The sequence below is a fragment of the Perissodus microlepis genome, chromosome 9, assembly GCF_051167445.1.
Source record: "Perissodus microlepis isolate ML-2025 ecotype Zambia chromosome 9, ASM5116744v1, whole genome shotgun sequence".
NCBI classification, from domain to species: domain Eukaryota; kingdom Metazoa; phylum Chordata; class Actinopteri; order Cichliformes; family Cichlidae; genus Perissodus; species Perissodus microlepis.
In genome coordinates, this window is record NC_140469.1 from 23,965,184 (window position 1) to 23,992,030 (window position 26,847).

The 26,847-nt window shown below is 41.5% G+C and overlaps 1 protein-coding gene across 1 annotated transcript; it reads left to right on the forward strand.

The window, feature by feature from the left end:
• Positions 1 to 25,295, forward strand: mbtps2 (membrane-bound transcription factor peptidase, site 2). Its single transcript, XM_084939760.1, has 11 exons — positions 1 to 298; positions 1,619 to 1,767; positions 3,912 to 4,050; positions 4,689 to 4,792; positions 8,164 to 8,291; positions 13,287 to 13,405; positions 17,698 to 17,878; positions 18,761 to 18,867; positions 21,461 to 21,659; positions 21,966 to 22,041; positions 24,393 to 25,295. The coding sequence occupies exons 1-11, from the start codon at positions 224 to 226 to the stop codon at positions 24,613 to 24,615; spliced, it is 1,500 nt and encodes a 499-aa protein (XP_084795886.1). The 5' UTR covers positions 1 to 223; the 3' UTR covers positions 24,616 to 25,295.
• The last annotated feature ends 1,552 nt before the right edge of the window (positions 25,296 to 26,847 follow it).

Genomic DNA, 26,847 nt, shown 5'->3' on the forward strand with positions numbered 1-26,847 from the left:
AAAGTGTCGAAGAAGAAGCCGGAGTTTTGTCGCGCAGTGCTGACACTTCTTCCGATTCACGGCATTCGTGGAATCAAACCTTTCTGTCTGTTTGCAGTTCACCGTAAGTGACGGCATTTTATGGCAGCGTTGGACGCTAATGACGGCGGCCAGCTGCGTGACAAACGGCGGGAAGAGAGAGTGATGAAGGCGGCGCGGTGTGGAGTCCTGTAACGGCTGCACCATGATCCCCGTGTCCCTGCTGGTGTTTGTGATGGCAGGCTGGTGTGTTGTCTATCTGGCGGACACGCTGCTCAGGGTGAATATTTGCCTTTTTGTTTTTCTTCCTGCTCAGCAGTCTGTCAGCTCACGCACGTGAATGGATTTAACATTAGAAGAGGTTTGAGCTGTGGACACTCGTGTAAACAGGCCACAGCAGCCCTGGAACCGCTGGAAACCCCGCTATTAAACACATTACGGCCATTACTTCACAATGTCTGTCCATGAGATGCGTTTAATGCTTAAAGTGAGCAGAAAATGTGGGAAATATAAGACCCTGTCTGTCTTTAAATGCTATCAGAGTAAACAAGGAAGAAGAGAGTCCAAAGGTGCAGCGCAAAAAGATATTAAAATCAGCTACAAACAAAGAGGAAAGTGCCATTCACAATAAAAACAGCAGGGGATAATTATAGCATTATTAGTGTGGAAGCACATTCAAGGATTAGTGAGGAAAAAGAAAGGTTAATAACAAATTTTCTATTTTTTTTAAAACTGAGACATCCATTTGGGCATCCGTCCACTTATTAGTTTTCATTAACTGGCTATCCTAATTAGTGTTGCAGGCCTGCTGGATCCTATCCCAACTATTAGTCATATATTTTGACTTTAAAAAACAATAACTGGGTGAGCAAAATTGAATTTATTTAGGATTTTCTTGACTCGACACAGGGTTTGGTTAAATGATCCTTAGCAAGTTGCAGTTGAATCAGACACTTTTGCTAGCCAAAAGTATATCCCCATGTAAAAACATGTAACATCTTGTCAGATCTAAAGATACAGAGGAGCCAGTGAATGAGGCTTGTAATATCAACATCTGCTCAATTTCAGCTGCATTTTGAACAGTGTACAGATGAGTTAATGAAGACTGCGAAAGCCTTTAAATATCACTGCGAAAGCAATTTTAATGTTCAGTGGAGTTTAAATCCCAGTTTCAGATTTGAGAAGCCTTCGTGTTATTTATAAAACATAAAAACCTTATTTCCTACCAAGTTAGAGGCAGTCTGCGGCCTCGTTTCTGAGCTGTTTTGTGTGTAAACTATTTCAGTCGGTCCTCCTCCCTCGACTTGCTTTTCCTTTTCTTACAATGATTAAGCATTTGGCTGCTTTTATCATTACATGCATTGGTGGGCAACTTTTAACATTGTAACCCCTTGTAGCTTATATAAAGTTAGAGATGAATAGTGTAAAATTCTCCTTCTGATTGGGGGTTTCAATATGCAGAACCTTTTCTGATTACAGCTTATTGAGGTCCGGACATTGGAAATATGTGGACACTATAAGCTCTTACAGAATAACTCCAGTTAGACGTGCTTTCTAAATGTGGATGTGCTCGTGCACTCACTTTGTCTCTGTCCTGCAGTCGTCGGTGACGCATCGGATCAGCTATGAGTCGTGGCTCGCCAGTCGTGGCCTGATGTTGTCTCCTTTTCACGTGAGATGGCAAACCACCATGTTCAACCGACTATTTGCATACTGCGCCCGCATCAACCCCCGGGCTCTTTACATGTGGTACGGTTTCTGTATATATAATCCACTCAGCTGTTCCTGTAGTCTTTCTGAACTTTAATCGAGTGCAGTTAGTCTCAAAAATGGTAGAAAATGTGTATGTTGTGACACACAAGCCTAAACTAACATTTACAAATGTGTACAAATGATTTGATTCAGGTGCTAGTGGAAAACCGGGACATCTGAGCTTCCTCATGTGTTTTTCAAATAAAACAACGTTTTGTTTTTGTTTTTATTTTTTGTTTTTTTTTTCCTGAATAAACAGAACAGCCCATCACTCCTCGACTACAAAACATACATTTACAAGTTACAGATACAGTAACCAGTGAAAGTCAAAATGTGATTCAAATAAGATGTTGCTGCTGAGTTTATTCTGACTAATCTCTTGTATATTTTGAATGCTGATATAATCAGATTTACCTGGCATAACTACATCTAGTTATGCTGCTATGTGGCATCCATGGTGGATAAATGTAGATTTTCTAGTCGAGGGGTGATGAGCTGTTTTGTTTATTTAGAAAAAAAAAAGTCTGCTTTATTTAAGAAGCATAGGAATCCACAAGAAGCCCACATATCCCAGTTTTCCACTTGCACTTAAATGCAGCTTATATTTGTAGATCTGTGTTGGCAGATTTTGATATACATGTTTGTAAAATAGTTTTATGCATGTGCAAATTCTTTTGTATTTGTGTGTGGATTGGAGCACACATTTGTGAGTGCTCAGTATACACACAAATAAATGAGTACATTTGCAAGTTAGTTTATGCTTATTGATCATAACACACACGTTTGTAAAACATTTTGAGACTAATTTCCCTCTATAAACCTTTGTCCACACCTTCAGATTCCTGCTTCCTTCCACTTCAGTTACAATAAAATTATGCTTTTTTTTTCTTGTAAATGAGGCGCTGTGCCTTTAAGTACGAAAGTGTTACTTTTGACTTTGATACTTGATGGTTTGGCTAAAAGCTTTCCTCAACCTTCCTTTTTCATCATAAAAGCATTTGGCAATTTAATAACATTTCTAAAAATGTCTTTTCTGCAGTAAATGGATTCAGAGAAGCTGATGACTTACTTTCACTGGACATAATTTGTTTCCTGGAAGAAAAAGACATTTTAGAGGATTGCATTTTAATTGCAAACTGAGTCTGCACTGACTTCCTATAACCAGCCGTATGACAACCGAGCCTTAAAAGCTAAAGTCGGCAGCAAATGTAAAATATAAATAGCTTGAGATGTTAGCAGACATCTTTCCTCCTGCAGATGTCCTCTCTCTTTCTAAAGGCTAAATGGACAGATAGACATGCATCATACATGCTGAAAGTTGACTTTTCAGTAAGCAAGTAAGTAACATTCATTTACAAAGCACTTCTCAATAACATAACATCACATGGCTCTTCACAGTAAGATGAAGACAATGATGAAAAAAAATTATAATGGGGATAAAAGCTGGTCTTAAGCTTCCCTTAAAGGTATCAGAAATGTCCACAGAGCCCCAACCTCAAAAGCTCCTTTCTTCCTTAACCTGGACTGTGGGACAGCTAGCAGCACTGAACAGTAAACTGTACTGGCTTGCTAGTTACATATGGATTTAAAGGCTGACTAATATAGAGGGACATCTGACTGTCAGAGGTTTGAAAGAATTTTGATTTGAATCCTAAGCTTTAATTCGAAGCCAATGTAAAGCCAGGACCATTTAGAGGACGTGATGAGAAGCCTCACAGCAGCATTCTGGACTGTTTGTAGGCAATGAGGTCCAGTCAGGATTTGGTCTGGATTGTAGGATTTAAACTCTACTCTCAAAGGTAAAGGTCCTAACTCTATCTGTGTCTGGTCAAAGAAGTTGTTTTCCCATGACACAGTTTAGGAAGGAACCTGAAGGACAGGCCAATTTTTACATATGTTTTATTGATTCATATTTTTTTATGCTAACACCCCCAAACTTTTGGATTTGTAGTAGTGACTGTTTTTAAAAATACTACTCTTAGTGTGGAACTGACTTGGTGTGGCATTTCTGAGTTTCTCAATTCCAGGTGTTTTTTCCGTTGTGTAGCTTTAATCATCTTTAGTTTTTTCACATTTATAAATGTGAAAAAAGTACAGCAAAATTGCACTTGTTGAATTTGCATCCCATCTGTGTTTCCCAGGTTCAACAGTGGTCTGGTGTTTGGTATTGCTGCCATGTTGGGCTCAGTGGTGCTGCTGATAAGGACTCTGCAGCAGACCATCGCTCAGATGACCACAGACAACCCACGGATTGGAGATCAACAGACCCTGCAGGTGGTGGTAGGTTGACTTTAATGAGATTTCTATACATAAGTTACATCAGCTGAATGAAAATGGCAAGTATTCATCAGATTTAAATCTGTAAGCTTTTGTGTCTCTTTTCTGTGTGTAACTGGATAAAAACATCCTTCAGAGTTGATCATAAGCGTGTGAAATTCAAATGTCCGTGCCATGAAAAAAAAAAAAAAGACCCCTGCTTTTCAGAAGTGTTTCCCTGTTCGCTTTTTATTCATTATGGTGTCAAATAATCGTGCATAAATGTGAGCCCTATCCCCAGTGGAGCTCTGTAGGTGATTCATGGGAAGCTATTAGTGGGCCATTTATATCCAAGAATTCAGCCTGGAGAAGAGAAAAAAATCTAGTCAGAAGGAGAAAAAATGCAGAAAACCACAAGCTTCAGCAAAACACCAAGCAATTAACGTGAAGAACCAAAACAAAAATTAAATGTGGTGATACAAATTAGAATTTTTTATTTGGGAAGATGTTACACTGTGGTTAAATTGGCTCTTCACTTTTAGGATAAAACTAACCATAAATGCTGATTTTTAACTCTGTGAATTATGTTTTATGTTCATATCTTAGTCAGTTTATTTCTTTTTTTTTTTTTTTTTTTTTTTCCGTCTCTGGTGTGTCTTTAGGTCCCCGGTGTTAATCTACCCACAAGTCAGCTGGCCTACTTCTTCATCGCCCTGCTGCTCAGTGCAGTAATACATGAGCTGGGCCACGCTGTGGCAGCACTGAGGTAATAACCACACTGCACCACATTGTAGTGTCAACATAGCATCCAGCATGAATCCATCATGATGAAGAGCATTTGTTTTGTTGGTGGATAATATATTAAACTCCAGAAAGGTGAAAGAATACAAAGACTCCAATACTACAAGTGTGTTTGCAAGGAGGACATTGTAAATGTATGTCAGACTTCTGCTCAAAACGTTTGAAGCCTGGTCTTAAAAGTAGAGAGGACGTCTGTCTCTTGAAGCCAAACTGGGAGCTGGTTCCACAGGAGAGGAGCCTGATTTATAATCTTGTCCCTTGATAACCTTTCGGGATTAAGATAAAGGATTTATCTGAATCGGAGATAAAGGATTGTTAAAGATGGGACAATCTGCCTGCAGACATGAGCCAAATATAGAGCCCTTTGCCTTTTATTCTGCTTTAAGTAGAATGTGTTTCTGCTACTTTAGTATTTAAATTTGACCTTAAAACACCGGTTTGATAAAATTAGAGTGGCTTAGGCTGTCCAGGTACAGTGGAAATTAAATGTGTTTTTTGTATTAATCGCATGTTTTGATGTCAAATTCAAAACCACAAGTTGCTGATAATTTCGTTTAATTGGGCATTGTATTACTTGCTCACTTTGTGTGATTTTGATGAGCCCCAAAAAATCTCTTTAATTCATTACTGATTTTTATTTCATGGTGCATTGGTTCTGATTACAGTTAATGATTAGGTGGATTGTGCAAATCCAAACTAATGAATTAGTGTGTATAGCACATGGTCCAGATGAGATGACCCCTCTGATCTGCTGCATCATCCTATTTTTCACAAAGCCACTGATTTCAGACAAGTGCTTTTTAAGTGAAGAGCCTCAAAGACTTCTTTCATGTGGATCCAGTCTGTGAGACTGTGATTAACCTCTGCTGGAGGATTTTTTCTCAAAAGGGTTGCAATTATTTTAATACAGGATACAACTTGTGTACAGATAAACGTGAAGGCAGTAGGGGGCTAGGTTCCAAGTACAGTGGTATGTATTTATGACAAATTTAGGAAAAGAATTAACATTTGAAAAATATGTACATCCATAAACAGTCAAGTCAGTATCTTGATTCAATCAAGGGGTTCAAGGAAGCCAAAAACTAGTAATTTTTGTACTTGTTTCCACCACACCAAAGGGCAAGCCAAAGATTGTTTTGATTTTTTTAAAGGATGTTTATTGTAAATTCTGTTGCACTAAATTAACAATGAATTCTTAACTTTCGGTGCAATATATACTGGGTGTATCAAAAAGAGTTGTTTGATTTCAAAGTGCTGTAATTCTGCAGCTGTTCGCCTGTAACAATCGAAAGATGCACTGTTACAAAGAGGGGATCCATGAGTTTCATGTGGTTGCTGGTAGGTAGCATAACAGCAGCAGTGGTTCCAGAGATGTTCTCAAAAGCATGTGACGAGTGTGACTATCATATGGACATATGCTGTGTGTCTAGAAAGGGACATGCTGAGCAATTGTGAAAATTGCAAGTTTTGTATATAAAACATTATATTCAGCCATGTATTTTAAAATGTATTTCAAGGTTCTATGTCCGTTACTTTAACAAATATAGCCTTTTGAAATTGGATGGTTCTTTTTGATGAACCCTGTATATTGCAGTCGTATTTAGTAACCCCAAGTGCTGCTGCACACCTGAGGCGAATAACGTTCCCTTACTGCACATTGGCTCTGCCCTAAGTACACCCCGCTTTAATTGCATATCAGTTAATAACCACATATTCTTAAAAAAAAAAATTAGATTATGAAATTACTACCAAAATGTTTACTGAGGTCAAATATCCAGTGAGCGCCAGAATAGATTTTCCCATAGCCTCTTATACAAGCCGACTTCTGCTTGGAGCCAGATGTTTCCCCTTGCTTTCTATTTGAAGGTTTAAGGTACCTCCACACTTCCCAGAAGCTACATCTATGTTTTCCTCTAAATATTCACAGACACTATAGTGTGTTTATCTAAATGGTCTCAAGGCTTCTTATACGTTTAGTGGAGTCTGGTGTGTCATTTGAGTTCGAGGGCAGCAAAGCCCAGTTTGATCTCACACGAGCTCTGCTCTTCGCCTTTTTCTAGTAGGTGTGCCCTATCTCATGTGCACATCCATGGTATGTCATGTACCCCCTAAAACACCCAATTACAAGCCTTCAAAAAAGAAAAAGCATTCTTACCACATGACTCCTATCAGGAAGTGGTCCAGTTTGTCATATGCTTGTCACCAGTCTATCAACCGTTGACAGCGTAAATCAAGTCTGCCATTTCTTATGTATCTGTCATACCTTGGCTTTTGAAGATTTCCCCTTACTGTGCCCAAAACCTGGAAACTGCCCAGCGTTGCCCAGGAGCTTCCACCACTTCAGTTGTTGGAGTACCAGCTGTTAACAAAGATGCTCTCTTAGCAGGAGAGTTTACCCTCTGTTAAATTCAAGGACCAAAAATTGGCCTGAACATTTGACTCTAGGTGAAAATTGAATGAATAGTGCAATATTTTGCGCTGTTATTGTAAGTACAGTGTAAGTGCTTTGTTGAAGTGCACTGTTTTCTGTGTATTTGCTGTTCTTTTGTATGTTGTGGGCTTTTGTGGTAAATGGTAAAAGGACTGGGTCTTATATAGTGCTTTTCTACTTCACTTGAGCACTCAAAGTGCTTTATACAGCTTGCCTTGTTCACTTATTCGCACCCATTTATACAAGGACTTTTTTTCTATGCCTAAGCGCTTTCTGTTGAAGATTCACCCACATGACACTCCAATCAACACATCCGAGAGCAACCTGTGGTTCAATATATTGCCCATGGATACTTCGACATGCAGACTGGATCAAACCACAAAACCGATTAGTAGGTGACCTGCTCTGCCTTCTGAGCTCACCGGTTTTGTGTATACAATTGTAGAGACTGGCCTCGGGGCAAGTTCCTTTGTAGGGTGTCAGATTGTAAATCTGGCTGGCACGCCAGCAATTGCCAGCAACTGCTACAGGGCTAGACCAGTAAAACCACTTTATAATACGCTGTATGTATAAAGAAATACAAGTACTGTTGGAATATTTTCATTTGTATTGAATCAATCCGATCCATGATGGCAAGGCTGAAATAAATAAAATAAGTGGGATTCCACTGTCGCTTCTTTCACTTTCTGGTAGTCTGCAAAGAAATATTTCCATCATAGCTGAAAGAAAGCTTTGGCATGGCTCCTTGTCTTCTAGGTCATGATAAAAATCCAAAAATGATGACCTCCTTTATCTTCCTTCTGTTCCGGCCCTTAGGCTGTATGTTTGACACCCCTCATAGAGTCTGTTTCCCTTTCAAATCTAATGTTTCTTTGTTTTTGTTTTTTATTTCTGTTCCTACGCAGAGAGCAAGTGCGAGTGAATGGATTTGGGATGTTTGTGTTCGTAGTTTATCCTGGTGCATTTGTGGACCTCTTCACCACACACCTCAACCTCATATCACCGACTCAGCAGCTCCGCATCTTCTGTGCCGGTAAGACTTTTTATCCTGAGATGTGCTGATAGCTCCTTACGGCAGCCTGATTGTGTTTCCAGCTATTAATCACAATTATTACAAGCATGTTGTTTTGCCAGCAAAGGTCACTCTGAGGAGTTTATTGCTAAGCAGCAGACAGCTGCATCGCATCAAATCATTTCACTCTGCAATTAAGAAAATTAGAGCTTAATGAATTGAATGGTAAGCTGGCAGTCATTCGCACATGAATGTGACTGATGTCTGCCATCGCAGATCATCAGAGGGAGCTGCTTAAAGCCTGAGTATTTTCTGTGTGTGGTCTGGTTTGGAAGAAAAGTGCAGTTTCATTAGAAAATAGTCAAGTAGTTAGTTTGGAAAATCCCCATGCTGTAAGAATTACAGCAGGACTGTTATATGAAACATAAATTAAACGTCAAGCAGAGACTTGAACTTGATTTCCAAATTAACACAATTCACATGACCACAATGAAAACCAAAAAACAAAACACAATAGATTAACATTAGAAGTTTTTCTGCATACAACTTGTAAGTGTTGCTCTTAATATTCTTGCAAACCGGAGATTATGAGAGCAGCATCTTTTGCACTTTGATAATGTATACCCATGCCCCCTTACAGAAAGTATGAAAGGATTATGTGGACTTGTTAAGGCCCTGGTCATACAGGCCTAGAGTCTGGTTGTTGACTGCTTGGTAACCACTGGTTACTAGGGAAAAGTGAGTATTCCCAAACTAGTTGCAAGTGGTTGCTGGCAATCTCTGTGAAATAGATTTTTTTTAAGCCACAGTCATGCACCAAGAGACCAATCAGTGAGACTTGGAGAATCCACAGGTCTGTTTGATGAGTGGTTGCTGGAGGTTGCTTGCTGCTGTTAAGTGAAATTGGTCACAAACAGGTATACGGTTGCTAGCAGATTGCTTTGGTTAACTTTAGTTTGTATGAAAGATGCTGACTAGTCTGCAAACACTTGCCAACTACTCTCAACCATTTGTCTTAAAAGTAAAAGTTTATTTAAACGTGTTATTTTCAGTAGAGAGGCGAAACTTTCAATTTGAAGGCAAATGTTCTTAGTTTGCAGTTTGTATCGCACTTTAGTTTTAATACTTCTTGGTAGTAAAGTGTTTGCAGAGGAGTCAGCATCTTCTGTGCAGGCCACAGCAATCTGCAAGCAACCGTATACCTGTCTGTGACCAGTGTCACCCAATGACAGCAAGCCAACCTCCAGCAGCCACTCATCCACCTCGTTGTTGACTGGTGTCTAGGTCTATGTTACTCAAGCCTAAGGTATCGCAAGGTTGTAGCTATAAAAATGGGGGGATGAGGCCTGTTATTGCAGTAAAAATATAATGTAGGAAAAAAAAGGTTCTGACATTCTTCCTGCTTTGTGACATTTTGTCGCTTTATTAGAGAATTTTAATTTTTTAAATTTATTTTTGCACTTAATCATTTCCACATTTTATAGATTGAAGACATGGAGTAAAAGTGCAAGAGTAGAACAGAACAAGAGCGCTCAGGTAAACAGAGCCACACCTTAATTCAGAGTGTGGCGATGCTATGAATAATTTTTCCAGCCTTGGAAATGTCACGCTGGTCTGGTCGAGGCTGAGCTCCATACAGATTATGGTACAGCTGGCAAAATTCCATACTGCTGGATTTCCCTTTGCTGTATGCAGCCTTTAGAGGGCAGTGAAGAGCTGTTGTGAAACAGTCTTTGTCTTTACCTATCAAGTGAAAAAAATTCCCTCAGGCTTTGCTGAGAAGAAAATAACTTGGTGGGGACTCCAGATGCAAAACTGAGACGTTCAGTCAGTTCACGTGACAAAGTGAGAGAGATGCTTTTCCCATTAGGAGGGTGGTGACATAATAGCGTGCTGTGTTTATTGTTTTTTCTCTCGCTGTCCACAGCCGAGATTGCCCTGCGTGCAAGGGGGGTTGTCAGACATAACATGTTTATTATTTATTCCTGTAGAGATAGGTGCTGAAGCTTTAATAGTTTGTTTTCTGCATATATCAATATTTGAAATACACTGCATGAAGCTTTTCCTTTTTTCTTTTTTGCCTGTAGGGCAGACATTGACTTTTTTTTTAAGATGTAGTGCATTCTTTTCCAGCTGTACATTAAAAATCTTTTTTTTCCTTTTTTGTCAAAAAGGTTTTTCCTCAAAATACCATGTTTTTAACTTCCCCCTGACCACAGAGTCTGCCTCTGTCTATGTCACCATCACTATGTTTGAGTGATACCGCTGAGTGCTTTGACCTCATCAGGCCATGCAACGTTTCCTCCTGTGGTTTTTGGGAGACTGGCTTAGTTCTCTTGCATAATTAAGATGGTATAGACTGCTATTTTTAGTGAGCCGTGGTTACTGTTGTGGCATGAGATCCTACATTCAGAATATGTGGCAAACACGCAGGTGGTTATTACAGCAGCAGCAAAACTTTACCATACAATCCTCACATTACGAAGGATGTTTTAGTCTAAGCTTTTTGAAGGATGCGAAGGATGAAAAGACTATTGTTGTCCACAAAGTGATGTGCAGACTAGATGAGCAAGATATTAGTATTTCTTCTTATATTTGGAGTTCTTCCTTTGTAGGTCAAAGAGAGACACTCGTTAGCCAGTCTTTTTAGTGTAGATTGATTTTGTAAGGAAAATGAAATTGCATCAGGTTTGCAATATTTTATGTGTTTTTTAAAACGGTGGTCTGTTATTCACATTTCCATTTGTGTATTTATAATCTTGTGTCCTGATAGAGTGGCATTTCAACATTAGACCAAATAATCGCTATTTTTACACTATCAGTTGATTAGATGTCTGAAATGAGCTGTGAAACCAAAACCTCCAGTTTCAATGTACTTTGCCATTGACAGAAGGGTTTAACGGCATGTGGGTGGGGCATCTGCACACTCAGCAACAGCTGTGATGACCATATATGGGATATCTGTCTCAGTGACATAATTAAGAGACACCCCCCCCCCCCCACCCCCCCAAAAAAAAAAAAAAAAAGTCTGAAACTGAGCATACACTGACCTCAATATTTAAAATCTTTGTTCATAGAAAATAGCAGGTGCACTACAGTTTTCTTTGAACCATTGGACAAACAGAAACTTCCCTTTCTATGTACTTACATACTTTAAGATAAAACAGTAAGAAATTAAAACGAATACAAGAGCTTGTAGTTATAGCCATTTAAAGTTCAGACACCGAGGCAATTTAACAGTCATATTTCCACTTGATTTGATTTAGAAGGAGTAATTACTGCAGCAGCTGGCTGGAAAATGTGAGAACCTGTCTTCCACCATTTCTAATTCGAAATGGAGACTTTGGCTTCAAGTGTCTGCCAATACAGAGTTCCTATCCAATAACGCTGTTAAATTAATAATCTGTATGCCTCACTGTGAGAAAAAGACTGGGTATTAGGGCTGTGCGATATGACCAAAATCTCATATCCCGATATAAGAATTCTATCGTCCCGATAACGATATAAATCACAAAAATGTAACATTTTCTGTAAATTCTGTGAATCTAGGGCAGCTCGACTTGCGGTTTCCAGTGTTTCCAGCTGCGCGTCATGTAGCTGGAGTCGAGTGTTTTAACAGATGCATGAAACTATACATTTGTAGACATAAGTTGTAACGGCCGCCGTTTTCTTTGTGAGTATTTATTACACGGCGTGCTGCGGGGAAAAACCTGTTCTAACGTTTGAGTCTAAGGTTTATTTTTTAGCACCTGGCGGCTCTTTTTTACTTCTCATCCATAAATAATCTGCTCTTTCACGTGATTCAGTTTATTTTGAAAAGTCTCAACAGGATCTTGAGCTTTATTGGGAAAGGTTTATGTGGAAGATAAACAAGCGGACACGCAATGCTGTTACCGTCGTTGTTGCTAACCACAACGCATAAAAACAGGCGCTTGTCCGTCCATAGTGTGGTTATATAAAATATAAGAGAAAGAGAGAACTTTAAGAAATTAATATAGCCACTACAGTGACCATCAAAACGATGAAAAAATAATGCCGTAAAGAGTTTATTTTGTGACACCACGAAACAAAGGATAGCGTAAAATGAAACGATAGACGTTTTTATATCGTCATCCGATATATATCGTTATATCGAACAGCCCTACTGGGTGTGTGTGTGTGTATATATGTGTGTGTGTGTGTGTGTATATATATATATATATATATATATATATATATATATATATATATATATATATATATATATATATATATATATATATATATATATATATATATATATATATATATGAGAGAGAGAGAGATAGATATATGGAAAAAAAAAACATCAAGTTCGACTTAAACAGTGAAATAATAAATGAAAACAGGTCCAGGAGAAATACAATGGGGGAAAAATAATGTATTTGTGTTGTTCAACTAATTTATTTTCACTGATCTTATTTTGGATCAAAGTGAGAGTCATGAGGCCGCAAACTGCAGCAGGTGTGCAGCTGACAGGAGACAGCTGCAGTGGAATCATATTTAATTGCGGTGACAACAACATTTTATGTTAACATAAGTGTAATAAAAGCTTACTGACAGGTGTTACACCAAACTAGGGTCCTACTAGCTTCACGTGTAAAGACTCGAACATGACAAGTAAATGATAGTGAGCATAGTCGTCTCATCTTTTCAGCCATGTCTGCTTACTTTGATCACAGTTTGTATGTTTGCAGAAGTTTTTTATGTAAGTGGAAACAGCAGCTGTTGGTGTAAAATGCCTCCAAAATGCCAATATCCTGCTGTTAGCTTCCTCTGTGCTATGTTAGCTGTGTTGCTAGCTGATGGCTTGTTGGGTGAAGAAAAACCACAGCAGCACAGAACTGAAATGAACATCTCCATCTATAGATCGACTTGTTGTTGACAATATTGTTTTTAACGTGATTAAACCAAAGTTTAAAAAGCAAAACTACACAACTCAAATGAAGATAAAAATGAGGAAAAACAAAAAAAATATTTTTTGTCTTCTCTTTCCAGGTGTGTGGCACAACTTTGTTCTGTGTTTGGCAGCGTTGGCCTTTCTCTTCCTGTTGCCTCTCCTCCTGTTTCCCATGTATGCCACCGGAGCTGGAGCGCTGGTCACAGAGGTTGTGCAGGTCAGTGCCTGAGTTTCACATATCAGGTAAAGGGGTAGGTCGACGTGATAGAAAATCCATTTTCCATAAAGTTACTTGTCGTACCTCTACATGAATTAATTTTAGCTGAGCTTAGCAGAAAGCTGCCCTGCCTCTGTCCCAAACTGAACTGATGTGAAGCCTGTGAGCAACAAACCCGCTGAATGTTTTATTTTCTGTCTGAGGTGGGAATGTCATTGTCATAAATTAATCAAATAAACACTGAAATAAACCACTGCTTTAATGCTGCATAATGCTATTACATCATCAGCCAGATTACAATCAATGATGATGATGAGGATTGTTGATTTAAGATGAGAAAGGCTACAAAACACACCTCTGTTTACCTGTGGAGGTGAGGTACATCAGGTGAACAGCTTAATAATATTACTACTAATAATATTATCATCAATAATGTTATTTTTGGGTAATTGAGCCTTTATATATGTTTAAAAAATTCTCCGTGAATCGCTACCTTATCGTGGTGGAGGGGTTTGTGTGTCCCAGGGATCGCAGGGGCTATGTTGTCTGGGGGCTTTTGCCCCCTGGTAGGGTCTCCCATGGCAAATTGGTCCTGCGTGAGGGACCAGACAAAGAGCGATTCAGAAGACCCTTATGAAGAAAACATCGAGGGAAAAGTTTACCCTGCCCGGGATAGGGTTACCGGGGCCTTGCTCTGGAGCCAGGCCCGGGGAGTGTGCCCGAGGGCGAGCGTCTGGTGGCCGGGCCTTAGTCCATGGGGCCCGGCTGGGCACAGGCCGAAAAGGGGACATGGGCCCATCCTCCCGCAGGCCCACCACCCGCAGGAGGCACCATAGGGGTCGGGTGCATTGTGTGCCGGGCGGCGGCCAGGAGCAGAGGCCCTGGCGGACTGATCCCCGGCTGCCAAGACTGGCAATTAGGACATGGAATGTCACCTCTCTGTTGGGGAAGGAACCTGAGTTAGTGCGTGAGGTTGAGAGGTACCGGCTAGATATAGTCGGGCTGACCTCTACGCATTGCTTGGACTCTGTCTCAGTCTGGAGTTGCCCCTGGTGAGAGGTGGCGGGCTGGGGTGGGTATTCTAATATTCCCTCGGCTTGCTGCCGGTACGTTGGGGTTTTTCCCAGTGGATGAGAAGGTTTGTTCCCTGCGCCTTAGGGTCGGGGAATGGGTCCTGACTGTCATCTGCACTTATGCGCCGAGTGGCAGTTCAGAGTACCCAGCCTTCTTAGAGTCCCTGGGTGGGGTGCTGGAAGGTGGTCCACCTGGAGACTGTTGTCCTGCTGGGAGACTTCAATGCTCACGTGGGTAATGACAGCGAGACCTGGAGGGGCGTGATTGGGAGGAACGGCCTCCCTGATCTGAACCCGAGTGGTGTTTTGTTATTGGACTTCTGTGCAAATCACAGTTTGGCCATAACGAACACCTTGTTCGAACATAAGAGTGTCCATAAGTGCACGTGGCACCAGGACGCTCTAGGCCGCAGGTTGATGATCGATTTTGTAATCGTATCACCAGACCTGCGACCATATGTTCTGGACACTCGGGTAAAGAGAGGGGCTGAGCTGTCAACTGATCACCACCTTGTGGTGAGTTGGATCAGGTGGCAGGGGAGGACGCTGGACAGACCTGGTACTCCTAAACGAGTAGTTAGGGTGTGCTGGGAACGTCTAGCAGAGGCGCCAGTCCGCGAGATCTTCAACGCACACCTCTGGCAGAGCTTCAACAGCATTCCGAGGGAGACTGGGGACACTGAGTCCGAATGGACCATGTTCAGCGTCTCCATTGCCGAAGCTGCTGCATTGATCTGTGGCCGCAAGGTGGTTGGTGCCTGCCGTGGTGGTAATCCCCGAACCAAATGGTGGACACCAGAGGTGAGGGGAGCCACCAGGCTGAAGAAGGAGTCCTACCGGGCTTGGATAGCCTGTGGGACTCCGGAGGCAGCCGACAGGTATCGACAGGCCAAGCGGAATGCGGCTCGGGCAGTGGCTGAAGCAAAAACTCGAGTGTGGGAGGAGTTCAGAGAGGCCATGGGAAAAGACTTTGGGACTGCCTTGAAGAGATTCTGGCAAACCGTCAGGCGTCTCAGGAGGGGAAAGCGGTGCTCTACCTGCACTGTGTATAGTGCTGGCGGAGTGCTGCTGACTTCGACTGAGAAAATTGTCAGGTGGTGGAAAGAATACTTCGGACCTCCTTAATTCCACTGACACGTCTTCCGAGGAGGAAGCAGAGTCTGATGAGGGGAATGACCCGTCAATTTCCGGAAGCAAGGTCACTGAGGCAGTTAAACAACTCCTTGGTGGCAGAGCCCCTGGTGTTGATGAGGTCCGCCCCGAGTTCCTGAAGACTCTGGACGTTGTAGGGCTGTCCTGGTTGACACGCCTCTACAATGTTGTGTGGAAATCAGGGGCAGTACCCCTGGACTGGCAGACCGGGGTGGTGGTCCCCATCTTTAAGAAGGGGGGGCCGGAGGGTGTGTTCCAACTACAGGGGGCTCACACTCCTCAGCCTCCCTGGGAAAGTCTATGCCAAGGTGCTGGAAAGGAGAGTTCGTCCGCTGGTCGAACCTCAGATACAGGAGCAACAATGCGGTTTTCGTCCTGGTCGCGTAACACTGGACCAGCTCTTTGTTACTCTTTGTGGACTTGGAGAAGGCATTCGACCGTGTCCCTCGGGGTGTCCTGGAGGTGCTGCGGGAGTATGGGGTGTCTGGCCCATTGCTACGGGCCATTCAATCCCTATACAACTGTTGCAAGAGCTTGGTTCGCATTGCCAGCAATAAGTCAGACTCGTTCCCGGTGGGTGATGGGCTCCGCCAGGGCTGCCCCTTGTCACTGATTCTGTTCATAATTTTTATGGACAGGATTTCTAGGTGCAGCCAAGTGGCGGAGGGCTTTCTCTTCGGTGGCCTCAGAATCTCATCTCTGCTTTTCGCGCACTTTTCTGTTGGCTTCATCGGGTGAAGGCCTCCAGCTTGCACTGGAACGGTTCGCAGTCGAGTGTGAAGCAGCGGGAATGAGGATCAGCACCTCCAAGTCTGAGGCCATGGTTCTCAGCCGGAAAAGGGTGGAATGCCCACTCCGGGTCGGGGATGAGTTCCTGCCCCAAGTGAAGGAGTTCAAGTACCTCGGGGTCTTGTTCGCGAGTGATGGGAGAAGGGAGCCGGAGATCGACAGACGGATTGGTGCGGCGGCTGCAGTGATGCAGACGCTGCACCAGTCCGTCGTGGGGAAGAGGGAGCTGAGTGTAAAAGCGAAGCTCTCAATTTACTGGTCGATCCCTACCCTCACCTATGGCCACAAGCTGTGGGTAGTGACCGAAAGAACGAGATTGCGGATACAAGCGGCGGAAATGAGCTTCGTCCAAAGGGTGGCTGGCCTCTCCCTTAGAGATAGGGTGAGAAGTTTGGCCATCCGGGAGGGGCTCAGAGTAGAGCCGCTGCTCCTCCACACCGAAAGGAGCCAGCTGAGGTGGTTCAGGCAACAATACATAATCCCCCTGCAGTAAATAGTTAAGTAAAATATAGTTATAGCCAAGTCTGTAGTTGGAGTCTATGCTCTTTATATGTTCTTTACCACTGCTAGTGTCCCTTTATTAGCTCATTTAATCCACTTTAAAAATCCATGTAGGGTGCTTTATCTGCTCATCAGTGTAGCAGCATTTAAAATACTTGAACAATGACCAGAATACTGACTATCACTAATCTCCAACCAGGAAAGAAGGGTCAGAAAAAGCAAAACCAGGCTAAATTCATGTGTTAAGTTCTTGTAAACACCCGCAGAGGGGGAATAGAAGGCTAACTGGAAGCTCTGCAGTCTGGAATGTACGCTTTGTACGGTCAGAACAGGAATACCCTGCAGTGGGTGACTAAAACCACCCAGAACGTCACTAGTTCCTGTGTGTCGCTGATACTGATGAAGCGAGGTGTTTGACCAGACCCCAAAGGAGATAATAACCAGCCCCGTTGCCATCTGACAAACAGCACAATAGTATCAGCTACATTACCACTAGATTTCTTTCCTTAGGCTATGTGACTTATGAGCTCATCCTCCCCACTTAAATCCACAGTAAATACTTTTTTAAATTTTATGACTTAATCATTTATTATTTCATTAATGTATTTATGCTGCAGCAGTGTAGCCACAGTTGGTGACTGTTGCTCAAGAGCTTATTGTATTTGTCAGAGTTTCCCAACTATTGCAAGCTTGCAGGACTGAAGCCATCAGATTTCACTTGTGTGACCTTTTGCCCATTTAAATCAAGATTTATGTCTGCGTGTGTATTTGGTCCAGAGCTCTGCAGCTGACGGTCCCAGGGGTCTGTCAGTTGGGGACATAGTGACAGGCCTGGAAGACTGTCCCGTCAGGGGAGTGGAGGACTGGACCAGCTGCCTGTCTCACCTCTCTCACACACCACAGACGGGATACTGCGTTCCTGTCGCCAGCCTGCAGCCCAGCTGGGCTCATGGACGAGGTGGGTGAGGAATTTGTTCAGCAAGGCCACTGGACTTGCTCTATCAAGACATAAGAAAGCCGTATTATTTCATAGTTTTGTATGTACGCCTCCAATAAAGAGCCAGCTGAGTACCTCTACCTGGAGACTTGACTGTATTAAATCGTAATAGCATCATAAATTAACGTCTTTCAAAAGGCAGCTATTAAACTACTTTATTAATGACTTGATTTAAACATTAATTGACCTTGTTTTGTCATCACTACAGTGGGCCACTTAAATATTAAACAGGGTCACAGTTACAGAGCAGCAACAGGAGCTCCGATTGGCCAAGTGTCAACTCATGTGGGAGGTAATTGTGTAACAGCTGGCCAATCCTAGCTCCTGCTGCTTCTCTGTGGTCTAGAATTTACTCAAGTGGCACATTTGATTTAGGAGCAGATGCCCTTAATGTTAATTTTCTATTATAGTCCTAAAATTCTTATTGACATAACAGCTTAGAGATCAGACATTTATGTCATTTTTTTGTCCTTTGTCTTTCAAAGTCTGTGTCTTGGATGGTTATTGAAAATAAGCTGAAACAAGTTATCACTGGGGATTTTGTTTATGATACTCTTCTTACTCTGGCATTAGTAATTATTGTCATATTAGATATGCAGAACAGAGTCTTTGTGGTTTTTCACCTGAAGCACACCAGATTAATGTGCTTTTTACTATGCAGAGTTAAGCCAGTGACCTTTTAAGGAGTCCAGAAGACTTTTTAGTCATCTAATAAATGGTGTGATATTGTGTTATTTTATCTAATCATCCATTTCGAGTCCACCTACTAACAGAACATCTATTTTTAAGATTCTTTTCAGAGTTGTGCTATATTTTCCATCTGTTTCTCTCTCCCCCCTGTAGCTTTCAAGCGTCTGGATGGAACGATGGACTGCTGCAGCAACAACAGCCTGACCGACCTCTGCTTCTCTTACATTAAGCCACAGGGCAGGAGCAGCAGAGAGAGAGAGGTGACACACACTCACTGACAGATGTGGGGGCTTTTTGTGGCTGGTTAGTCATACAAACAGGTCTCAAAACCTTTTAGACAGTCGCGGATATTTATATTACTTCCTTTGTTCACTTCCCTTTTATTTCCATGTGTGACTTTCCGTGAGTTTTCAGCTGCGGTGCTGTGAAAAAAGTTTGACACTGTTTGAGTAAAGTTAGGATTTCTATTAGCATTTGGTGTGAGCACACTTTGTCTAAATCACCAGTTCTTATCGCCTTATTTTCTTGAGTAGCCACAGTTCTTCTGTGGGTTTTTATGCCACCTCTGTTACGTTTTGTTCTTGCGATTGAAGATTACTCTGTGTCAACCTTACATGCTGAAGTGACCCAAATCTGATTGGTTTTGCCCCAGAGTGACAGAGCTTGAGCATCTCCATTCGAGGGCTGCTTTACATGAGAGAGCTGGTTTTATGACCCCTGTTGGGACAATGAGATTGAAATTTTTCTGTTTTTTTTCTGGGGTTTTTTTTTTCTTGCCTGTCACCACCCACAGCTCTGTCTGGGCTGATGTGCCACCAGATGTTGGTAACACAGCAGCGGTTAAGGCTTATTCTTGTCTTGTCTGCTTACCTCTACAGTAAATTATCCTGAATGTGTACAGTAACACGGTAGCGGCACGGTGGTTAGCACTGTTGCCGCACAGCAAGAAGGTCCTGAGTTCAATTCCACCATCAGGCCGGGGTCTTTCTGTGTGGAGTTTGCATGTTCTCCCCGTGTTTGTGTGGGTTCTCTCCGGGTACTCCGGCTTCCTCCCACCATCCAAAGACATGCAGTTTTTAGGGATAGGTTAATTGGATAATCCTAATTGCCACTAGGTGTGCAAGTGCGAGTGAATGTGAGCGTGAATGGTTGTCTGTCCCTGTGTGTTAGCCCTGCGACAGACTGGCGACCTGTCCAGGGTGTACCCCGCCTCTCGCCCAATGACAGCTGGGATAGGCTCCAGCGCCCCCCGCGACCCTGAAAAGGATAAGTGGAAGTGAATGGATGGATGGATGGATGGTGTACAGTAACATAGGTATGTTGGGATTTTTTGCTGATGTACAATAGGCCTTTGGCTCTCAAGGCAATGAGTTAGGTGCTCCGTATCACAGATATGTGTTGTGTTTTGTTTTTTACCATTTGCTGAGCAAAAAGATCAACATTGCTAGAGTAAATGAAACCCCAACCACTTGTGGCTAAAACCTCTTTGAGTGGAGGTCACAAAAATCTCTGTGTAGGAAAGCCCCTTCCCTGTCATCTCTACTTATGTTGTTACTGTTGTATAAATTAAGGTTTTGTTGATGTTCTTGTGGCTGCAGGGCATTTTCCAAACCCCCATCTGGAGGAAATGAACATGAACACCAACAATTAAAGTTCGAATTCTGATACATTTATTTCATAAATTCTGGTGAGTTAGAAGTGTCCCCCAATGACAGCTGTCAATTATCAGTACTGTTTTATTGTTACATAATCTTGCCTGACACTTGCAATGCTGCCTAAAGGGTAAGATGTTGCTTGCTGTAAAGGGACTTAATAAAATTAATAAAGGTTTTTCAGTATTCAAACAAATTTGGCTTCAAGGCCTGCAGTGTGAAGGATAGCCTCTGAGTCTGGCTGTTTGCTCACAATAAGAAAATTATGATTGAATACTTTCTGTTTGCATTTGCTAAAAAATTAAATTCCGCTTACAAATAAACAAACAAAATACACATAGCAGACATTTACAGTAAGTGGAACAAACCGAGCTATCTTTTCCAATCTTCTGTTGTCCAATTTTGGTCAGCCTGTGCAAATTCTAGCAGACAAGAATAGGACTCTGTGTGGTCTTCTGCCCATGTGCTTCAAGGTATGCTCTTCTGCATACCTTGGTTCTATTAAGTATTTATTTGAGTTACTGTTGCATTTTCTATAGATCAAAACACACTGGCCATTCTTCTCTGACCTCAAAATGTAATTTTTACCCAGAGCTGCAGCTGAGTGGATGTTTCCTCTTCTTCATATCAAAAGTCATACAGATGGTTGTGTGGGAAAATCCAAGTAGATCAGCAGTTTCTGAAATACTCATACCAGCCCACCTGACCCCATAACCATGCCATAACCATGACACTTAAATCACCTTTCTTACCCATTTTGCCATATGATTGGCTAATTAGATATTTGCATTAACCAGTAGCTGAACAGCTCTACCTATCAAAGTGCCTGCTAGGTGTATTTCTGAAATGTCTGTGTTAGGGGATGTCATGAGTTGAGTTGTAGTCACCAAAAATAATCATCTTCTATTTTGTGCTGCTCTCTGTTCATCGCATTCAAGCTGCAATGCCAGTGTCTCCTCCCAGTCTCAAAGCTTTCATAAGTTGCACTATGTAACCTTATTTACAGAAAAGAATAATTAGATATACAGTTTGAAATACAAGCTGTGTGCAGTCGTGCTTTGTATGGAAAAAGACACCATACCAAAATTAATGGGTGTTAATGGCGGAAATGGAAGCTAGCTAACATGGAGAAAAGCTGCATAGAGTAACTGAAAATCAGTTTTTTACTTCCTGTGTTTTTTGTGTAATCCTGTGGCTTCAGTACGCCTGCATGCCAGTACGTAAGATGGTGACGGGAACGCGAGTGTGTCATACAGATGACGACTGTGCTGCACATTCCCACACTGCCAGCATTTGCGTCACGCCTTCTCTGGAGAACCAGACTCGCTTCATCCGTGTCACACACCCTCCCAACACGCACATGCTGTTCGTGGGATATCCGCCACACCTGCAGTATGCAGGTACGTACACTTATGTTACCTCCATTTGTGAATGTAGGACATAATTAGCTGAAGCAACCGTCTGTTGAACATATCATTTGTTTAAATCTTGTGTTTTCAGTTTCAAACTAGTAATAAGCAACTGCATTTACTGTAATAAGCAAGTAATTGGTGTTTACAGTGTTCTGTAGATGTTGAACTGACTCTGGGCAAGGCTGAGGGAGTAATCACGAAGAGCCTGTTTTCCCAGCTCATATTTAAGATTCATAAAGTGTTCAGTGGATCAAACCGAGGACCTATATATCCTGTGTTTTCTTATTTCCACAGTGAGTCTGACTAACTTTGTCCCCCGCTTTGGATTCCTCCACCTGGACCTTCCTGTATTCCTAGAAACCTTCTGCAAGTATCCTTTCAGGTTAAAGAGACTACAGTTATAATCAAAGGATGGGTGTAAGAAGAATGAACCCTACTCTTCTGTCACTTAAAATTATAACATGCAGTGCAACATTTTATCATGTTGCATGTTCTCAGTTTCCTCTTTTAGGATTATATAGCATAAAAGTTTCATCTTACTTGATTCTAAATGTCTTTTTCTGAATAAAAGACCCCTTTTTAACATCTAATCAGCACAGTCAAGAGGCCAGATGCACTTTAAGATTGCCTGAATGCAGCCCTTAATTGCATTGCTGTGCACATTTCTGATTGCAGTTCAACCCTTTTTAAGCCGTTTTTACATTTTTGTAGGTCTGTTTTTCTTTGTGACTACTTAACAAAGTAGTTATCTCTTGGCACTGCTGATTGGTACTTAGATTGATTGAAAACGATTTTTATTTGGGCTGAAAAGAACATGGTCTCATTAAGGTCATTAAGTTTATGTCAAGATGACGGTGAAGGCTAAAACTGTATCTCGTTAATGTGAATTCACCTTTTTATTTGTAAGGGTAGGGTGAGTTGTTTCTTCTTGTTATGTAATGCTTTGAAAGTTAAAAGCATGCTTTTGTGGTCTTGGGGCATTTTGGATGATTTAACGTTGATGTGTTTTTAATGGTGATCTTTTGAAAACCAACACTGCTCATATTTGACCAGGTGATTGTAGCGTGCCGCCTTTTCTGATTACTACTGGTGAGCAGCTACCTGCTCATCTAGTCATTTTCAGCTTCCAGTTCTTCCTCACTAGAATTTTTTTTCCCTAAAATCTAATTATATGTTTTATAGTTTTATATCCGTTGCTTACACGTGTACATGCAGTGCTAATTAAATTATGAAAAAAATGCTGTATATAAAGGATGAATGCGTCTTTGGTTTCTAAAAGGTGAAGTCAATGCAGACATGCCTTAAACCTTCATTCATAATGATAAAAAGCCAGAGGGCGACTCCTTTGGTCAGACGTCCAATTGTACTAACGTGTATTTGGGGAGGGGGGGAGCCTTTTGCATGCTTGATTTGTGCTGTCCTTAAACACATCCCTGTTGGGTTTATGGGTTTATTTCTGACTGAGTTGCTAGTTTTAGGTCATGTCAAATCCAGCATCTTGTTCGTCTTTCGAGTTATGTTCCCATTAATGTCAAAAAGGAAGATAAAGAATACAGTATATTTTATTTCATTTTCCTTTGTGTTCAACAAGAGTGTGCAGTGCCCTTCAGATCCACAGTCAGATTGACTTTGTGATGTAGTGTTTCAAAAAGCCAACATGGCAGCGGCCATAATGATTAGTTTGAGAGTTCAAACACCAGACTGCACAAACCACTGAGTAACGTCATGGTGGATACCTTCATTTTTTATGGACAGACACTCCAAAGTAACAACTAATTGAGAGTATATTCTAGATAATGCTGTATCTACTGGTTCTCACTGATGTGATATGCTTTGGCTGAATTAATTGACAGATGTTAAGAAGATGCAATGCAAAAACGTATCTCATTAATCTTTAATTAATAGTTTAATTCCCCTCTCCAACTCCAGTCCTCGAGAGCTGCTGTCCTGCAGCTTTTAGATGCATCCCTGCTCCGACACAGCCCTATCAAATGGTTTAATTGCTTCTTCAGCTTCAAGTTTGACAAAGGCCTGGTAACAAGCCATTCATTTGATTCAGATGTCCTGGAACAAGCATGAATCTAAAAGCTACAGGACAGTAGCTCTCGAGGACTGGAGTTGGAGTACCCTGCCTTACAATATAGATAGAAATGTCCAACAATCACACCCTATGAACAAGCAGTTGGTGATGGTCAAGAACTCCTGTTTCACAGGAAGAGAGTTCTGGCAGAATCAACCTCATGGAGACCACTGCAACTGGTTGAGGAATTAAGGGAAAGTAAAGAGGAATAATGAGAAACCACAAAGGGGAAAGTACTAATGGTATGCCTTTGGGAAGTGTAAAGTAGAGCGTCGTGGCAAAGGGCAACTTTTTTGTTCATCATCTGTTTATCATCAACAGCCAGAGCTTATAGTAGCATAACTATGGGACTGTTCAGGGCCTACTGAAGGGAATTTACCAAAAAGGAAAGTTTAAAGTAGAGAGTGTGTCTGTGTCCTGAGCCCAAACTGGGAGCTGTCTCAACAGGAGAGAATATTTCTTTCAGAAAATTAACCAAATTGGAGTTTTTGAGCTAACTGTAAAGAATGGACTGCTACTGTTTGCTAGCTGTCCAGCAGACAGAAGTAAACTTTCTCTGCTTCCATTGCTCGCTGCTTAAACTGACACTTAAATAATTGCCTGTTACTGTGTTTGTTTTCCTGAGCTGCCCTTCCTCTCAGATACGTGGTGTCCCTCTCTGGCGCATTAGCAGTAGTCAACTCTGTGCCGTGCTTTGCTCTCGATGGTCAGTGGATGCTGAACGCCCTGCTGGAGGCCACGCTGGCCAGTGTGGTAATGGACCGTCAGAAGCGTGAGCTGATTGGTTTCTTCCTGCTCCTGGCAGGCAGCGCCCTGCTGGCGGCCAACGTGGCGCTGGGCCTGTGGATGGTCACGGCACGGTAGCCACAGCGGTCAGCTGCCCTGGTGGACTGAGAGATGTTGTCTCAGGATGCGTTTGAGTGTTGTGGACCATTAAACTGTGAACAGACTGCATTACCCAGAAGCACTGCCCACCTTGTGGAGACTGTTGAGTATAACATCACTCTGCCTTTAAAATTGGACCACCAGGGAAAACAACTTTAATCCACCTTGTTGCTGCCATAAATCCAAAAGCACACAAACAAGTTAACAAATGCACTTGCTGTAAAGCACTGTCCTATGTGACTGTTTACAAAGACTGAACTGATGAAACATGTGTGTTTGTGTTTTTCATTACTTTGATTCCAAAAATGCCATATTTTCCTGAGGTATTGACTAAGCTAACCTGTGGACACAAAAACGTTTGTTTTCTGGTGAATGCACGGCAATATAATAATCTTGAATTCCTTATCACTGTTGAAAAACATTACCTACTGTTCATGGAAACATGAATTATTTAATTAAATGAAAGGACTCCTATCAATTTGAGCCTATTTAAATGGCGTCTATCCTTCAGATTGATCTGGCATTGCGGTGCGAAAATTGCTTTCTTTTTCACTCACCTTTTCTTTATGTGTACGTTTTATTTTTTATTATGTGTCTGCCATATAGTTGCAAAAGTCAATTTCTAGAAATTGTGAAATAAAAATAACAGTTTTTTCCTCTTTCTTTCCTTTTTCTTTTGTCTGTTGAAGACACTGTTGGTATGTCTGGCAAGTGTTTTCCCACTTTATACTTCAACACATGTCTTACTTTTATTCATCAATTTGTCATTTAGTGACAAAACATTAGATATAATTTATATTTAAGCAAAAAAAAAATCATTTTGTATAATATGTGCAATTTTTCCCCTATGAAGCGGTTAACATTACCTGCACTGCAGCAGTGACAATACTGTATACTGTCACAGTGATAATACAGCATTTACAATAAAACAGCAGCAACAAAGATGATATGACAAGAAAATTGATTATAATGAAACACATTAGAAGTGCTTAGGATAGAAAGGTCCTCACACTTCAGTAAGATTTAAAACAATGAGAAATTAAACTCACTGACCACTTAAGCCATGTGCACATGTTCAGCTTCTTGTTAATGCTAACATCTAATCAGCCAATCACATGGCAGCAATTTGGTTAATTTTGGCATTTACATGTGGTCCTCGTGATGCTAAAGTTCAAACTTCAAAAGGGAGTTGATTTATGTGTCTTTACATATGTTCTTGGTGCTGGTCTGAGTATTTTAGAAACTGCTGATTAGTACCAACTGAGCATTGTTAAATCACCACAGCCTACCTAAACATTGTTGCTGACCCTGTCTGTTTCTTTATGCCCATATTGACAACTTCTGAAAGCTGTTTCCAGCAGGATAATGCCCATATCACAAAGCTCAAATCATCTCACACTGGGTTCTTGAACATGACAATGAGTTCACTGTACTCAAATGGCCTCCACAGTCACCAGTTCTAAATTCAATAGAGCAGCGGGATGTGGTGGGACTGCAGACTGGCTTCATGGATGTTCAGCTGACAAATGTGCAGCAACTGTGAAACGGAACCAAAACGTCTGATGACTGTTTCCATCACCTTGTTGAATCTGTAAGTGTGAAAAGAATATTAAAATAAAATAATTTACATAGTGTGAAATAATCATAAATAGTTTAAGATTTAAGCTTGGAAGGCATGAACAAGTTGCCTTTTTCATTATTATGCTTTTGGCTATGATACGCGTTATCTTAATACAGGGTGTTCGCGTGCAATAAAACATTTCTACATAGTGATGTTTCTTCTTCTCCTTACATAGTTTGATGGAGCCAGTGTTGTATAGCTCATCAGCAGTGGAATATAAAGTATTCAGATCTTTTACTGTAGTAAAAACAGCCATACCACTGTGGAGGAGTACTCTGCTACAAGTAAAAGCTGTGGTCGCTGTGGTCTGTCAGGGTTGCTAAAGGTCATACGCCTGATCTTTCTCTCAGGAGGCTGCAGAGCAGAGCACCTTTCTAACTTTATACCCGGCATGTTCCCATATTGGCCCATTGTATTCCTCAGATACTGTAACAAAAGCACACAAGCTACACTTTTAGTAACAGCGCCAAACCACAGTGTTTTCACAGAGCCGTGCAGTGATTATGTTTCTTGAGTGCGTGAGCGAGAGGATTGACACATTGTAATTTGGAAGGGTGTTTCCCACAGACTGTAAATACTGATTGGCCTTG

Excerpts from the sequence above, each read along its gene's own strand:
- mbtps2 (XM_084939760.1), top strand. The coding sequence starts at position 224 with ATGATCCCCGTGTCCCTGCTGGTGTTTGTGATGGCAGGCTGGTGTGTT. Across the intron at positions 1,768-3,911 it reads CCCCGGGCTCTTTACATGTG|GTTCAACAGTGGTCTGGTGT; the intron begins GTACGGTTTCTG and ends TGTGTTTCCCAG. Across the intron at positions 21,660-21,965 it reads GCCACACCTGCAGTATGCAG|TGAGTCTGACTAACTTTGTC; the intron begins GTACGTACACTT and ends TTATTTCCACAG.